The sequence below is a fragment of the Pseudophryne corroboree genome, chromosome 5 (genome assembly GCF_028390025.1).
Source record: "Pseudophryne corroboree isolate aPseCor3 chromosome 5, aPseCor3.hap2, whole genome shotgun sequence".
NCBI lineage: Eukaryota > Metazoa > Chordata > Amphibia > Anura > Myobatrachidae > Pseudophryne > Pseudophryne corroboree.
This window is the reverse complement of record NC_086448.1, coordinates 822,228,328-822,246,941: the sequence shown is the minus strand read 5'-3', so window position 1 is coordinate 822,246,941 and position 18,614 is coordinate 822,228,328. Positions and strand designations below refer to the sequence as shown.

At 45.4% G+C, this 18,614-nt stretch overlaps 1 protein-coding gene across 1 annotated transcript in view; it reads left to right on the top strand.

Annotated features, from left to right (window-relative positions):
• The window catches only part of MYL3 (myosin light chain 3), a 114,194-nt gene extending 112,851 nt beyond the window's left edge, over positions 1–1,343 (top strand). Inside the window, exons 6-7 of the mRNA XM_063925107.1 lie at positions 141–173; positions 1,177–1,343. Of these exons, the coding sequence (XP_063781177.1) occupies positions 141–169 (29 nt within the window). The 3' untranslated portion in view covers positions 170–173; positions 1,177–1,343. The remainder of the gene's footprint in view (positions 1–140; positions 174–1,176) is intronic.
• The last annotated feature ends 17,271 nt before the right edge of the window (positions 1,344–18,614 follow it).

The following is an 18,614-nucleotide window of genomic DNA, read 5'->3' as shown; positions in this document are numbered from 1 at the left end:
ATATACATGACTTCAGGTGCAGGGTGGAGATGCTTTTTTCCCAGTGAGAACATTTTCCCATTTTATAGAGCAATCATTTGGAAGGTAGATGGTATAATTCTGTGACATATATATATATATATATTTCTTTCTGCTTTCAGCTTTTGTGAAGCACATTATGGCCAGCTGAGCAGGTAAGTGCAGGATCTACTGTAATCAGTAAAAGATTGGATGTAACAGAACAGCGCATAAAGGGTTGCTGAGACGTATTCGGACATGTCACAGTGTTTAGCTATTTATAATAGTCTGACAATAAACACAAAAAATGAAAGGAGGTAAAAATATTTAAGACCTTTATATGCAGTTATAAGGGCCCATACTTATGGGTGTGGCCAGTCTACAAAGGGGGTGTGGCCAGCCTCCACAGAGGCTTGAAATACACATTAGTCTAGTGCAGTGTAATGCAACATGTCTACCATTTATAATACAAGTGCACAGTCTGGAACCTGATCCCTAGAGGAAGGAGTGGGCCCTCAGGCAGTGGGGCCTATCGGTGGTTTCCCTGGTACCCCTGTGGGTCAGTCCAACCCTGGCAGTCTCACACACACACACACACACACACACACACACACACACACACACACACACACACACACACACACACACACACACACACACACACACACACACACACACACTATCCCTTTAAACCAGGGCTCTCGTGAATTTCTCAGGTTCTATGGCTGATTAAAACCAGGTGAAATGCAGGCATAAAGTCAGCCAGCCACAGAACCTGTATAATTCATTAGTGTCCCCATTTAAAAGGATGGTATGGTAAGCCTATATACAGTATAGTATGTCTTCTTCTGCCATTATTTCCGTCTTATGCCGTTATTTCATTTTTTGTTACATTTCTGTCACTTGTCGTCATTTTCTGTCCACCATTATTCTTTCCTGCGCCTTCGTCTTCCCACCACAAAAAGACATCAACAAGACTTCATTTATCTGTCTGTCAGTCCATATGTTCCCACTTACAGGACCCAGCCGCTTTACAAATGAGCGGAACAGTTAGTGGTAAATCCACCAAAATATTATTATGTTAGTTATTTATTATCATCTCCTATAAACGTTATTTCCTTCTCCGCAATGGTCTGTTTATTTCTTCTGTTTATTTCTCCTCTTGTTATTTTGTTACAGAAATGAAACGACCAAGTAACAGTCTTCATCTTCATCTCTGAAAGGACCGGTTTATCCGAGGCCCAGCGTGATAACCGGGGTGGGGGGTCTCCTGTTAGTGCTGAGAGTCTCCATCAGCCACTTTAGTTTAATCAGCAAACTTTCGGGAAACAAACAACTTTGTACAAAGGAGAATAAATAAATCTCTGAAATCAGTCTGTTATACTGAGTGTTTATTTCCTTACAAGATGTATGGTAAAGCTACAGGCCAGTCATCAATATGGACAGGGTATTTGTAAAGCGTAATAGACTCCAATCCACAGGACAGATGTCACTTTCCAATGTCACACCCTTATTTTTGTTATCAAGGGTGCAAAGTATCTTAGGGTTGGCCATCGACCGTTGGTGACTGCCAACAATCAATGACTAGCAACTATCGATCATCTGAAACTGATGATGATTTGTTTGACCATTGATAGATGTTCACTGATGGTAAACATCTGCGGAGGGAGTCAAAATGCAGCAGATGGCCGACGACGGGTCAATTATTTATGGTTTTACCCTGATGGTTGAAAACACTCTGCCATCCAGGTTTATGTAACCAACCCAAAAGTATATTATCTTCTACTAGGAGTAGATGGGCAGGTCAGTAGGTTGTCCCGCAGTTATAATAACGAGTGAGGCTGGCAAGGGTGCTGAGAGGAAGGTAAGTACACAGCGCCAGGGCTTTGAACAAGGCCAAAACTAGAATGTTCGTCACCCAGGGGAAGGCAGTAATTTGCTACCCCCCCCCCCCCCCACACACAAAAAATTATAATAATACAATTACACCACAAGTTATGTCACACAATAGAGTCCCTATTGACAATATGCCACACAGTAGTAATGCCCTTTATAACACATTATTACACACATTAGTAATCTTTATACATCTTACGCTACACAGTAGTAATGCACCTTATATACTTAGGGGTCTGTTTACTAAGCCTTGGGTGGAGATAAAGTGGACAGAGATAAGGGGGGAGGGATGGGAGAGAGACAGGAGATGGAGAAAGAGAGGAATGGGAGAGAGGAGAGGGAGAGGGGGGTGAGTGAGAGAGAGAGAGAGAGAGAGAGAGAAAGGAGGAGGGAGAGAGAGGATGAGAGAGATGTTAGAGAGGGATAGGAGAGAGTGATGGGAAAGAGAGAGGAGATGGAGAGAGGAAAGAGAGGGAATAGAGGGGTGGGGGGAGAGAGAGAGAAAGGGGGAGGGAGATAGAGGGTGAGAGAGAATTTAGGGATAGGAGAGAGTGATGGGAGAAAGAGGAGATGGAGAGAGAGAGAAATGGGAGAGAGGGGAGAGAGGAGAGGGAGAGAGAAAGGGGGAAGGGAGAGAGATGAGAGAGATGGAAGAGAGGGATGGGAAAGAGAGGGACGGGAAAGAGAGAGGAGATGGAGATAGAGAGGAATGGGAGAGAGGAGGGAGAGGGGTGAGGGAAAGAGGGAGAGATGTTAGAGAGGGATGGGAGAGAGAGGAGATGGAGAGAGAGAGAAATGGGAGAGGAGAGAAAGGGATGAGGGAGAGAGAAAGGGGGAGGGAGAGAGGGGGAGTGAGAGAGATGAGAGAGAGATGGAAGTGACGGATGGGAGAGAGAGGAGATAGAGAGAGATGGGAGAGAGGGATGAGGGAGAGAGGGAAATGGGAAGGGAGAGAGGGTGAGGGAGAGGGGTGTAGTACGGGTGACCGGCGGTCTCCTGACCGCCGGTCACCTTACCGACACCGGGATCCCGGCAGCATACCGACGCCGGGATCCCGGCGGGGAGGGGCGAGTGCCGCAAGCCCCTTGCGGGCTCGCTGCGCTCGCCACGCTGCGGGCTTGGTGGCGACCTGCGGTCGCCACGGGTTCTATTCCCACTCTATGGGTGTCGTGGACACCCACGAGTGGAAATAGTCCCTGTTGGTCGGCATGCCGACCATCGGGATAGTGAGCCGTCGGGCTCACGGAGGAGGTCATGTGACTGTCGGTCAGCCGACCGGCGGTCACATGACTACCACCCGAGGGAGAGAGATGACAGAGAGATGGAAGTGAGGGATGGGAGAGAGAGGAGATGGAGAGAGAGAAATGAGAGAGGGGAGAGAGGGGGATGAGGGAGAGAAAGGGGAGGGAGAGAGATGAGATAGGGATGGAAGTGAGGGATGGGAGAGAGAGGAGATGGAGAGAAATGAGAGAGGGGAGAGAAGGGGGTGAGGGAGAGAGAGAGAGTGAGAGACGTTAGAGAGGGATAGGAAAGAGGGATGGGAGAGAGAGGAGATGGAGAGAGATGGGAGAGAGGGAAAGGGGACGGGAGAGAGGGTGAGGGAGAGAGATGACAGAGAGATGGAAGTGAGGGATGGGAGAGAGAGATGGAGAGAGAGAAATGAGAGAGGGGAGAGAGGGGGGTGAGGGAGAGAGAGAGAGTGAGAGACGTTAGAGAGGGATAGGAAAGAGGGATGGGAGAGAGTGGAGATGGAGAGAGATGGGAGAGAGGGAAAGGGGAAGGGAGAGAGGGTGAGGGAGAGAGATGACAGAGAGATGGAAGTGAGGGATGGGAGAGAGAGGAGATGGAGAGAGAGAGAAATGAGAGGGGAGAGAGGGGGATGAGGGAGAGAGAGAAAGGGGGAGGGAGAGAGATGAGAGAGATGGAAGAGAGGGATGGGAGAGAGAGGAGATGGAGAGAGAGAAATGAGAGAGGGGAGAGAGGGGGATGAGGGAGAGAGAGAAAGGGGGAGGGAGAGAGATGAGAGAGATGGAAGAGAGGGATGGGAAAGAGAGAGGAGATGGAGAAAGAGAGAAATGGGAAAGAGGAGATAGGAGAGAGGGGGTGAGGGCGAGAGATGGGAGAGGAGAGTAAACAGACAGAAAGGGGGGTGAGGGAGAGAGAGAGAAAGGGGGCGAGATGGAGGGGGAGAGAGAGGGGGGAGGGAGAGAAAGAGGTGAGGGAGAGAGAGTGGTGAGGGAGAGAGAGAGAGAGAGCAAGCCCAGGTTTGGAATGACAAACTACACATATACTTATGAGTTACCACACACTACATCACTGATGAAGAAGCAGGCTGTCACCACACACAGCACTCTGCCGACGCCAACAGTAGCAGGCAGGATCCGAGATCCATGAGAAGGTCCCTGCACAGTACACCCACTTCCCCTACAGGATCATGTGCTTTGTTCAGTACTTGATTCATTCAGACTATGGAAGACTATACAATCAATCTAAAATCCTGATTGTCAAGCAGGATTTTAGATTGATTGTAAAGTCTGCCACAGTCTGGATGAATGGAGTGCAATGATGTAAGAGGAGGATGTGATTGTCTTCCTATGGATCCGCTACTTACCCCCGAGTCCAGCGCTGGGCATGGGTAGGAGGAGCAGATAGCTGAGGTAACCAAATGGAGGTCTTGGTGCCCCCTGAAATCCGGCACCCGGGGTGTGTGCCCCTTTAGCCCCCCCTAGTTGTGGCCCTGCTTTAAATTTGACAGATAGCGTCAGCCCTGGTAATTCCCTTGATGGCCCCGGTAAACATCCTCTTTGTGTTTTTCCATTAAATGTAAACTTAAATTTAGTCTGCCGCAACCGTCAGATTGTTCACAATAGCACAAAGTCCTTTAGGTAGTCTTATCCTATGGGCTGTTTGACGGGGAGTGCTATCAAGATGGGACGATGGAATACAGATAATACTGTAAATATACATTTTTCTGTCAGTTTTGAGTAATCACACTTACCCTCTCATAGAGTGGGCCAAGCCTTAACAAGGTGTCTCTTTTCCTGCGACCATTCCCTATACCGCTATAGGTGCCTCATGCAGATCACAGAATCATCCCAATTCAGAAATAAGATGTATTTATTCAATCAATGATTTAAAAATCTCACAAGCAATGGATCAAAGGGCCATTAGATTAATAGTCACTGGGGGGAATTCAATTGTTTGACAAGTCGGTTGGGTGTCTGTTTAGTCCTGTCTATTAGATAGGAAAAAATAGACACCCAACTGACTTTTCAAACAATTGAATATCCCCCAGTGTGTACAGTAAGTCCATACAGTATAACAGTCTTAGGGATTCAGGATATACCCAGTGTTAGGCAGTTGTTCCAATGGATCTCTCAGTGACCTATGTCCAGTAGGAAGATGTTCCTTCCTTAAATCACCAACGCGTTTTGACTTTAGAAAGTTTTTTTCAATGTCACTTAGGGGGAAATCTAAAAGCCTAGGAGGAGAACTTGAGAAGCTACCTCATTAATGAAGATATTGGAAGAACTAAACTTATTGAGAGAGATCAGAATAACAAGGGGGGGGGTCTTTTTACTAAGACTTGGATGGAGATAAAGTGGACGAAGATAAAGAACCAGCCAATCAGCTCCTAACTGTCATTTTGTACCATGGATTTAACAGAGTACAGAGGATTATCACCTGCAATTCCCATCCCCATAAGTAGGGTTTTTTTTACTATAAGGCGGTCCAGCTGTTGCTACGTGAGAGGGTGATGGCAAATCCACTGGAGAAAATGTGCATGATTATCATTTGTAAGGTGAAGAAGGAGCTTTTTGTCCCCTTTGAGACTACATTTGACACATTTGGTTGCCTTCTTCTACAGTAGATCACCTATTTTTTTCCTCACACCTCCAGTGTCTCTCCTGTGCTGCACCGAAGCTCTGGAACTCTCTTCCTCTATACTGACAGTATCTGCAGTCTCACTCAAACCTTATCTCCTTATACAGACTATTAGGGCATAATTCAGACCTGATCGCAGCAGCAATATTTTTCTCTATTGGACAAAACCATGTTGCACTGCGGGGTGGGGGGCGCAGATATACTGTAACATGTGCAGAGAGGGTTCGATTTGGGAGGGTTATTTGTTTCTGTGCATGGTAAATCCTGGCTGCTTTATTTTTACACCATCATTTAGATTCCAGTTGGAACACACCCCACCCAAATCTACCTCTCTCTGCACATGTTACATCTACCCCACCTGCACTGCACATGGTTTTGCCCATTAGAGACAAATTTTGCTACTGCGATCAGGTCTGAATTAGGCCCTTATATTCCAGACCCACAGAAACGTCTTTTTTTGTACCTGACCCATTTGGGCATCCCATCACTTTATTGAGCTGCTACTGCTTCAATCCCTCTTTCTTTTAAATTGTAATCTCATGTGGGCTGTGGTCTCACTCCTTCACCACTGCCTATCCAATCACATCACATGCTGCCACGCCCCATCTAGACAGGCCACTCTTTTTGGGGTTCCAAATATTGTGACGTTTCCTCTTAAACCAGTGTGTTAGGAGGTTTAGTGGCCTCATCCCCACTATCCTGCACATCGATAGGTGCAAACCAGCCATGGTTCACTGTCAATGGATTAATGTCATTGATGGAAACCGTCCCTACTACAACCAAAGCCCTTGGTTCCTAAGCCACAAAAGTCAATTCACTGACATACAGTACATTTTTACTTACACATTACTTATGCACTGTAATATACTGCAGTGTAAAACAGGCAAACAGGTCAGTGTCTGATAATAAGAGGCTTATTACCACATCCAGACACCCAAGGGTTTATTTATCAATCAGAATTTGAAGTGCAGATTTGATTTTCCAATACACAGTGCTCAGAGCTAAATTCTTGTTGTTCGGATTCATTTCCCTCCCAGCGCACATTGCCAGATGCAGGTTTTACAGCCTGTCCCTGACGTCATACAGAAAGCATTGTCCTTGTAGCAGTCGTGTTTGAGGTTTCGGTGGCTGGACGTGGTACATGTCCCTCCACAGGACTCCACCAGTTTCGATAGAAAAAGTTTTAGAATAACAAGTCAGGAAGTTCTATTTACTGTCTGCTCTTTAATTTACATTTTTTCTTTTTAGTCCTGCCATGTGTACTTAGCAATTTTGGGATTATATTACTCTTACATGCAGAGAGCAAAGGAATAAAGGCTTAGTCTACTGTCATCATTTGTAACTTGACTGTATATTTAAAATGGATTTTTGAGGGAATTCGGTTTTTCTTTCTCTGTACAGTATAAATAAACTTTAAATACAGATGCAGGCTTGAGTGGTGTGTTCCACTATCAAAACCTAATATACATACAATTAAAGGAAGTCGAGGCCGCATAATCTATTTGTAGCCAGGTGCTTATAGGATTCAGATGAATCACAAAGTATAAACTCATTGACCGTGGCCATGATTGCTCAGAATACAGTATGTCATGTGAATTTGCTATACGCATGAAGAGAAAGCAACCGCTAGAGAATGCAGAGCCAAGGGCACCCGGAATGCACCTCCTTGTATGATCCAGTGACGTGGAACTCTCGTATACAATGGCCCTCATTCCGAGTTGTTCGCTCGGTAAAAATCTTCGCATCGCAGCGATTTTCCGCTTAATGCTCATGCGCAATGTCCGCACTGCGACTGCGCCAAGTAAATTTGCTATGCACTTAGGAGTTTTACTCACGGCTTTTTCATCGTTCTGGCGATCGTAATGTGATTGACAGGAAATGGGTGTTACTGGGCGGAAACAGGCCGTTTTATGGGCGTGTGGGAAAAAACGCTACCGTTTCCGGAAAAAACGCAGGAGTGGCCGGAGAAACGGAGGAGTGTCTGGGCGAACGCTGGGAGTGTTTGTGACGTCAAACCAGGAACGACAAGCACTGAACTGATCGCAGATGCCGAGTAAGTCTGAAGCTACTCTGAAACTGCTAAGTAGTTTGTAATCGCAATATTGCGAATACATCGTTCGCAATTTTAAGAAGCTAAGATTCACTCCCAGTAGGCGGCGGCTTAGCGTGTGTAACTCTGCTAAAATCGCCTTGCGAGCGATCAACTCGGAATGAGGGCCAATATACGGTAGGTAATGGCATAGTCATGCAAATGTGGCCCAGTCAGACCAGTATGTCTGTGTATGCCACATCTGTTAGGAGGCCTATATTTCTCTTACGTCCTAGAGGATGCTGGGGTCCACATTAGTACCATGGGGTATAGACAGGTCCATTAGGAGCCACTGGCACTTTAAGCGTTTAATAGTGTGGGCTGGCTCCTCCCTCTATGCCCCTCCTACCAGATTCAGTTTAGAAAATGTGCCCGGAAGAGCCGGTCACAGCTAGGGGAGCCCCATAGGAGTTTCTCTAGTTTTGTTGTTTTTATTAGAGTTAGGCACAGGGAGGCTGCTGGCAACAGCCTCCCTGCTTCGTGGGACTTAGGGGGGGAGTAGTGTCCAACCCTGAGAGGTTAATGGCCACTATTTCCGCTGACAGGACACTGAGCTCCTGAGGGTGATGATCGTTAGCCGCCCGAGGCAACCGCTCACTCCCGCAGCATGCCGCCACCACCTAACAGAGCCAGAAGATTCTGGTGGCGACTGAATCACCGCCCCCCACAGCAAGCGGGGAGCCTGTGTGAAGATGGCGGCAACAGGGTGGGAGCGCAGTACTAACTGCGCTCCAGAGGCTCAGTGGTGCACAGTGCGGCGCTATGAGGGGCGCCCTCAGCCAGCGCCTATACCCTACACTGGTCACCAAGGCTGTCAGGGACCTCGGTAACGCTGCTAGCACCATACCTCAGGCCAGTATAAAGAAGTGAAGAGCGGGAAGCAGCGCCATGTTCAGGGGGCGGAGCTTCTCCTCAGAGCGGACCCAGCAGCGTTCCCGCCATTTTCCTGCCTACAGATCCTGTACAGAGATGCTGACAGGGAGAGCTGTACCTCCAAGCAACTCCAGCTATCGTGTGCGGCACCAGGGGGTTGTAGAAGGGGAGGAGGCTGTGAAATTACTGTGTAATCTGTTAAGGTACACAGTTAGCGCCAGGTAGTTGTGTATATCTACCTTTGGAAGCGCTGTGTGTGTGCTGGCTCCAAGCTCTGTGTTTCTCAGTGGCATACTTGGGGGGAAACTGTGTCTGACATTTTCCTGTGTGTGTGTGGGTGTTTGTTTCTCACATAGCCATGTCTAGGGACTCTGTGTCTTATGCTGCAGAGGACATTTCCTCTCAGGAGGAATACATTCCATGTACACAGGAATGTAATGTTTTGTCTCAGATTCCTATTACTGAACCTGAGTGTTTGACCTCTATTAAGAGAATGATCTCTCAGATCTCTACTAGGGTAGCTCATACTGAGACTGAAACTCAGGTATTAAAGAATTCTATGGCAGATGACACGGATACCGACTCTGACAGGGCAGACGGTGATGGAGATGTGCTGAGGGGGTCGGCATCCCTGGCTAAGGAGGTGTAGCTCATGATTGAGGCCATTATAGATGTGTTACACATTACTGACACACCACCTGAACAGGTTGAGGAGGCTTACTTCACTGACAATAAGAAAGCCTCGCTAACTTTCCCTGCGTCCAAAAAATTAAACGCTATATCTGAAAAATCCTGGGTTCTGGTTGCTTTTCCCTTCCCTGAGGAGGATAGAAAAATATGGGAAAATCCACCCATAGTTGACGCATCTGTCTCCAGACTGTCCAAAAAGATGGTTTTACCTGTCCCTGGATCTACCGCGTTACAAGAACCGGCTGATCGTAAGATTGACACTACGCTCAAATCCATATACACTGCTTCAGGGGTGGCGTTAAGGCCTACTATTGCCTGTGCATGGATCTCAAAAGCTATAGTAAAGTGGTCAGGCACGTTACTAGAAGACTTAGATACAATGGATAGAAGTGACATTAGACTGTTTTTACGTAACATACAGGATTCTGCGGTGTTCATGGTGGAATCCATGAAGGACCTGGGCACGCTGAGGGCACGGATATCTTCCATGTTTGTCTCAGCTCGCAGGGGTCTCTGGCTACGCCAATGGTCGGCGGAAGCGGAATCCAGGAGAAGTGTGAAGAACCTACCATACACAGGTCAGGCTCTGTTTGGGGAAGCGTTGGATGCGTGGATTTCCACGGCAACCGTGGGTAAGTCAACGTTTCTTCCCTCAGCTACGCCTGGCCCTTCTACGAAGAAACCCTTTCCTTCATCCACATCGCAGTCCTTTCGGACCGCTAAGACAAAAAAGTCCAGGCCCCCTACCACTTTCTTTAGAGGTGGGTGTGCAATAGCCAAAAAGCTCGCACCTGCAGGCTCACAGGGCCAGAAGCCTGCTTCTGGTTCCTCCAAATCCCCAGCATGACGATGGACCGTACAGCCTGGAGGACAGTCTGGTGGGTGTGAGGCTCAGATGTTTCAGCCACGTCTGGGTATCGTCCGGCCTGGACCCCTTGGTACAAGATATTGTGTCCCAGGACTACAGACTGGAGTTTCAAGAACTCCCACCTCACCGATTCTTCAAATCAGGCTTGTCAGCGTTACTGACAGACAGGGCTGTCCTACAGGAAGCCATTCAAAAATTGTAAAGGTCAGCGATCATCATTACAGTTCCACCGCATATGCAAAACAAGGGTTACTATTCAAACCTTTTCGTGGTACCGAAACCGGATGGTTCGGTCAGACCAATTTTGAACTTGAAACCGTTAAACCCTTATCTGAGGGAGTTCAAGTTCAAAAGGGAGTCTCTGAGGGCGGTGACCTCAGGTCTGGAGGAGGGGGAGTTTCTGGTATCCCTGGATATCAAGGATGCATACCTCCACATCCCGATTTGGCCGCCACACCAGCCTTATCTCAGGTTTGCACTGTTAGACAGTCACTATCAGTTTCAGGCACTGCCATTCGGTCTCTCCACGGCACCGAGGGTGTTCACCTAGGTGATGGCAGAGATGATGGTTCTCCTCTGCAGACAGGGAGTGAACATAATTCCATATCTGGATGATCTGCTGATAAAGGCGTCGACCAGGGAGACCTTGTTACAGTCCATTGCTCTCACGACTCATCTGCTCAGGGAACATGGTTGGATCCTGAACCTTCTGAAGTCACATTTGGAGCTGACAAGGAGATTGTCTTTTCTGGGGATGATCCTCGACACGGAAGTGCAGAGGGTGTTTCTACCGGAGGAAAAAGCGTTGGTGATTCAAACAATGGTCCGGGATTGTCCTGAAGCCAGCCCAGGTATCGGTTCATCAGTGCATTTGCCTTCTGGGGAAGATGGTTGCCTCCTACGAGGCTCTACAGTACAGAAGATTCCATGCTCGATCCTTCCAAGTGGTCGGGGTCTTACCTACATATGCACCTGAGGATACATCTGTCGCCAGAAGCAAGGATTTCACTCCTCTGGTGGCTGCAAATGTTTCACCTTCTGGAGGGCCGCAGGTTCGGGATTCAGGGCTGTATCCTTCTAACCACGTACGCAAGTCTCCGGGGTTGGTGCGCAGTCACTCAAGGAGAAACCTTCCAAGGAAGGTGGTCAAGCCTGGAATCGAGTCTTCCAATAAACATTCTGGAACTAAGAGCCATGTACAGTGGTCTTCTCCAAGCGGCACATCTTCTGCGAGGTTGTGACGTTCAAGTACAGTCGGACAATGTAACGACGGTGGCCTACATAAACCGACAGGGTGGGACGAAGAGCAGAGCTGCAATGTCAGAGGTAAAAAGGATCCTCCTCTGGGCAGAAAGGCACGCGCTGGCATAAATCTTCATTCTGGGAGCAGACAACTGGGAAGCGGACTTCCTCAGCAGACATGATCTCCATACAGGAGAGTGTGGCCTCCATCCGGAGGTGTTCACGGAGGTGATAAATCTTTCGGGTGTACCTTTAAATAGACATGATGGCCTCACGTCTCAACTAGAGATGAGCGGGTTCGGTTCCTCGGAATCCGAACCCGCCCGAACTTCAGTTTTTTTTACACGGGTCCGAGCGACTCGGATCTTCCCGCCTTGCTCGGTTAACCCGAGCGCGCCCGAACGTCATCATCACGCTGTCGGATTCTCGCGAGGCTCGGATTCTATCGAAAGACTCGGATTCTATATAAGGAGCCGCGCGTCGCCGCCATTTTCACACGTGCATTGAGATTCATAGGGAGAGGACGTGGCTGGCGTCCTCTCCGTTTATAGAGATTCGAGAAGAGAGTGAGACAGAGAGAGACACAGTAGTAATTTTGTGGAGCATTAGGAGGAGTACTACTACTACTAGTACTTGCTGAAGTGATAGAGATAGTGTGACTGTATTATCTGACTTGTGGGGGAGACACTGACAGTGGGGAGCAGTTAGAGTCTGAGAGCAGGACTCAGGAGTACATATAACGTACAGTGCACACTTTTGCTGCCAGAGTGCCACACTGCCATTGTTTGTGACCACACTGACCACCAGTATAATATATATTGTGATTGTCTGCTTAGGACTCAGGAGTACTACTTGCAAGTTGCTGATAGTGTGACCAGTGACCTGACCACCAGTTTAATAATCACCACCAGTTTATGAGTTTAATATATATATATATATATATACAGATAGAGGGTCCGCACTCACGTTAGAGCAGTCATATGCTGGGGTGACATCCAATGAGGGAAAAGAATTCCAACTCCAATGTAATTCCAAATAAGGGGAGCACTCACCAGTCTTCAAGAAGGTATAAATTTTATTCAGGTCATCAATGACAAGCAGGTTAGATCGACGTTTCGGTCATGTTTCTGACCTTTGTCAGGATACCAGTACAGTGAACTGGTGCTACCTAAATACCCCCATAAGTCCCACCTCCCAATTAATCATAGCAACTCCCCCACACCCCATAACAAAAGATAATGTCATTAATTTATGTTATCAAATGAATCAACATACATACATGTAATAGAGAACAAGAGATCATATCAAATATCAGGCATAAATAATGTTATACTGACCTCCTCATGTAGTCACAAGCATGCAGTCACACACTATCAGCTTCGCGTATGGCGTGCGTTCCACTGCGGCCCGTACTTCCGGTCCGTGGAACGCACATCCAGTACTTCCGGGATATAGATCCCGGGGTGTGCATAGATGTTGCCAGGTAACCATGTGAAGATGCGTCGTCATGTGCCATTAAGGCACTTCCTGTGCGCACGATAGTAGGGAAGTTATGTATCAACATAATATGGTTGCTTAGCAACCGTTATCGTCAGTGTAGAATCACAGGTCACCATATCAAAGCAAGAGCAATGTAGATCTATATAAAACGGGTTGTTATATCATGATCAGTGATATAGAGTAAAGAAAGGGCATCACATACCCAGATCTGAATTTAGATATAAACAAATAAATAAATAAAGAGCGATGTCCCACTAGTCATATACTAGGGGTAATGATATATTATATTATAAGTATCCCCTTCTAAAGCTATAAGTTGATAATTACTATTAGGTTCCCGTGGTCATTGCTGAAATGTGTGTGACTACAAATAGTGACCACTTGGGGGGTAAGTAGGTTGGTGGGCGGTAGGTCGTTTGGGGTATCATTTAACATAAGTATAAATAGAGGTTCCAAAGAATGAATTCCAAAAAATAAATATCACATACAAAGATAGATAATCAGATACCATCCAGGTATATATTGGATATTTATATCTCATTAGTATTTGGTTTCAAGGATTGTATAGAAAAAATTCAAAAAAAATTCAAAAAAACGACGACAGGAACAAAAATATAAAAATAGAAAAAAGGAAAGAAAAAAGAAAAAATAAAATTATATTAATTATATATAAAAAATTTTTTAATTATATATAGAAAAATTTCTGAACAGTCCCACATGGAGGGTTAATGTGAGGTAAACCAACACGGAGTATCCTTTATAAAAAGATACTATAGTGTATTCCATCATTAAGGCCTCGTGGTCTTATTGTGTCCAGTCTGTATATCCAGGCGGCTTCTCGCTTCAATAGCAATTTTGCTCGGTCACCACCTCTTCTCGGTGCCTCCACTCTGTCTATTACCATACTTCTTAAGGATGCCAAAGAGTGTTTTGCCTCACAGAAGTGTCTACCAACAGGTTTGTCCGAGGTGCCACTTGATATTGCATTCCTGATGGAGAGACGGTGGTTGGCCATCCTCTCACGGAATGGACGAACCGTCTTCCCCACATATACCAGGGAACATGGGCATGTCAGGGTGTATACCACATAGTCAGAGGTACATGTCAATCTATGACGGATGGTTATTTTTTCTCCCGTATGTGGGTGATGGAAAAACTGGCCCGTGGTCATGCTTCTGCATGTGGTGCAGTTGATGCATTTGAAGCACCCTAATTTTTTGGGTATCTGCCACATATTGGATGTTTGCTGTACCATCCTGTCGGGCTGCATCAGTATATCTTTCAGATTGTGTGCACGTCTGAAACTGAGTAGTGGTTTGTCAGGTAATTTTTTCCTGAGTACGGGGTCCGTTTTGACCACTGGCCATAGGTTTCTAACTGCTCTCCGGATAACCGGACCTGCTGTGTTAAAGGTTGTGGAGATGACAAATGGATTATCCTTCTTATGTTTTTTATGTGAGGCTCCCCTATAGATGTTTTTGGCTTTATATAGGCATCTCATGATGGTCTTTTTGTCATACCCTCTTTTTTCAAATCTTTCTTTCATCTCATCTAGTTGCTTGACAGCTACTTCTTCATCTGAATTGTTTCTGAGGACCCTTAGGAATTGAGATATTGGTAGATTCTGCTTCAATGGTCCAGGGTGGTGACTGTCAAAAGACAGTAGGTTGTTCCTGTCAGTCGGTTTTCTATACAATTTGAAACCATAGCCATCATTGGTGGTGTAAATACTGACATCCAGGAAGTCCACAGTATCAGTACTGGAGTGCATTGTAAATCTAATTGTGGAATCTAGGGCATTGAGATGCTCAACCATGTTCACCAGGGCCTCCTGGGTACCCACCCATATCAGAAAAACATCGTCTATAAATCTTCGATAGAAGGCGATACTATCTCCAAACGGCGGTATGATGTTAGTGGTCTCATATGCATCCATAAAGAGGTTTGCATACGACGGGGCTATGTTACTCCCCATCGCTGTCCCGGCCGTTTGAAGATAGTATCGCCCTCCGTAGGAGAAATAGTTGCAATTCAAAATCAATTCCAACAGATCCATCAGAAAATCTATCGGGGGTTGACCCCTATGTGATGCGGTCAGTGCTCGTTTGGTCATGGCTAGACCTTGGTTATGAGGGATCACCGTGTATAGTGAGGCCACATCCATAGTGACCAGAATCCTCTGGCCAGTATGGGTCTGTTGATTCAATAATCTTAGAAAGTCTTCAGTGTCTTTTAGATAGCTGTTGGTCTTCTTAACACAGACTTGTAAAAAACTGTCTACATATTGTGCTACTTTAGAGAAGAGTGAATTACGTGCGGAAATTATTGGACGGCCAGGAGGTCTGTCCAAAGTCTTATGTATTTTAGGTATCACATATAGGATAGGAGTAATAGGGAAGTCTGTTTTAAGAAAAGCAACAGTATCCTCATCTATCCAGTGTTCAGTATTACAACTGCTTGTAATACTGAACACCACAGATTATGATGCAGAAGTACGGAGACAACTTGCTGATGCAGGAACTTATAGACTATTACCGGGGGATCCTGGTGTAGTCTTTAAGAAAAGGCTAGATAATGTCCTAGACATGGCATTCACTCAGAACTGGATAGATGAGGATACTGTTGCTTTTCTTAAAAACAGACTTCCCTATTACTCCTATCCTATATGTGATACCTAAAATACATAAGACTTTGGACAGACCTCCTGGCCGTCCAATAATTTCCGCACGTAATTCACTCTTCTCTAAAGTAGCACAATATGTAGACAGTTTTTTACAAGTCTGTGTTAAGAAGACCAACAGCTATCTAAAAGACACTGAAGACTTTCTAAGATTATTGAATCAACAGACCCATACTGGCCAGAGGATTCTGGTCACTATGGATGTGGCCTCACTATACACGGTGATCCCTCATAACCAAGGTCTAGCCATGACCAAACGAGCACTGACCGCATCACATAGGGGTCAACCCCCGATAGATTTTCTGATGGATCTGTTGGAATTGATTTTGAATTGCAACTATTTCTCCTACGGAGGGCGATACTATCTTCAAACGGCCGGGACAGCGATGGGGAGTAACATAGCCCCGTCGTATGCAAACCTCTTTATGGATGCATATGAGACCACTAACATCATACCGCCGTTTGGAGATAGTATCGCCTTCTATCGAAGATTTATAGACGATGTTTTTCTGATATGGGTGGGTACCCAGGAGGCCCTGGTGAACATGGTTGAGCATCTCAATGCCCTAGATTCCACAATTAGATTTACAATGCACTCCAGTACTGATACTGTGGACTTCCTGGATGTCAGTATTTACACCACCAATGATGGCTATGGTTTCAAATTGTATAGAAAACCGACTGACAGGAACAACCTACTGTCTTTTGACAGTCACCACCCTGGACCATTGAAGCAGAATCTACCAATATCTCAATTCCTAAGGGTCCTCAGAAACAATTCAGATGAAGAAGTAGCTGTCAAGCAACTAGATGAGATGAAAGAAAGATTTGAAAAAAGAGGGTATGACAAAAAGACCATCATGAGATGCCTATATAAAGCCAAAAACATCTATAGGGGAGCCTCACATAAAAAACATAAGAAGGATAATCCATTTGTCATCTCCACAACCTTTAACACAGCAGGTCCGGTTATCCGGAGAGCAGTTAGAAACCTATGGCCAGTGGTCAAAACGGACCCCGTACTCAGGAAAAAATTACCTGACAAACCACTACTCAGTTTCAGACGTGCACACAATCTGAAAGATATACTGATGCAGCCCGACAGGATGGTACAGCAAACATCCAATATGTGGCAGATACCCAAAAAATTAGGGTGCTTCAAATGCATCAACTGCACCACATGCAGAAGCATGACCACGGGCCAGTTTTTCCATCACCCACATACGGGAGAAAAAATAACCATCCGTCATAGATTGACATGTACCTCTGACTATGTGGTATACACCCTGACATGCCCATGTTCCCTGGTATATGTGGGGAAGACGGTTCGTCCATTCCGTGAGAGGATGGCCAACCACCGTCTCTCCATCAGGAATGCAATATCAAGTGGCACCTCGGACAAACCTGTTGGTAGACACTTCTGTGAGGCAAAACACTCTTTGGCATCCTTAAGAAGTATGGTAATAGACAGAGTGGAGGCACCGAGAAGAGGTGGTGACCGAGCAAAATTGCTATTGAAGCGAGAAGCCGCCTGGATATACAGACTGGACACAATAAGACCACGAGGCCTTAATGATGGAATACACTATAGTATCTTTTTATAAAGGATACTCCGTGTTGGTTTACCTCACATTAACCCTCCATGTGGGACTGTTCAGAAATTTTTCTATATATAATTAAAAAATTTTTTATATATAATTAATATAATTTTATTTTTTCTTTTTTCTTTCCTTTTTTCTATTTTTATATTTTTGTTCCTGTCGTCGTTTTTTTGAATTTTTTTTGAATTTTTTCTATACAATCCTTGAAACCAAATACTAATGAGATATAAATATCCAATATATACCTGGATGGTATCTGATTATCTATCTTTGTATGTGATATTTATTTTTTGGAATTCATTCTTTGGAACCTCTATTTATACTTATGTTAAATGATACCCCAAACGACCTACCGCCCACCAACCTACTTACCCCCCAAGTGGTCACTATTTGTAGTCACACACATTTCAGCAATGACCACGGGAACCTAATAGTAATTATCAACTTATAGCTTTAGAAGGGGATACTTATAATATAATATATCATTACCCCTAGTATATGACTAGTGGGACATCGCTCTTTATTTATTTATTTGTTTATATCTAAATTCAGATCTGGGTATGTGATGCCCTTTCTTTACTCTATATCACTGATCATGATATAACAACCCGTTTTATATAGATCTACATTGCTCTTGCTTTGATATGGTGACCTGTGATTCTACACTGACGATAACGGTTGCTAAGCAACCATATTATGTTGATACATAACTTCCCTACTATCGTGCGCACAGGAAGTGCCTTAATGGCACATGACGACGCATCTTCACATGGTTACCTGGCAACATCTATGCACACCCCGGGATCTATATCCCGGAAGTACTGGATGTGCGTTCCACGGACCGGAAGTACGGGCCGCAGTGGAACGCACGCCATACGCGAAGCTGATAGTGTGTGACTGCATGCTTGTGACTACATGAGGAGGTCAGTATAACATTATTTATGCCTGATATTTGATATGATCTCTTGTTCTCTATTACATGTATGTATGTTGATTCATTTGATAACATAAATTAATGACATTATCTTTTGTTATGGGGTGTGGGGGAGTTGCTATGATTAATTGGGAGGTGGGACTTATGGGGGTATTTAGGTAGCACCAGTTCACTGTACTGGTATCCTGACAAAGGTCAGAAACATGACCGAAACGTCGATCTAACCTGCTTGTCATTGATGACCTGAATAAAATTTATACCTTCTTGAAGACTGGTGAGTGCTCCCCTTATTTGGAATTATATATATATATATATATAAAATTGTATATAATATATATATATTATATTGTATACCACCT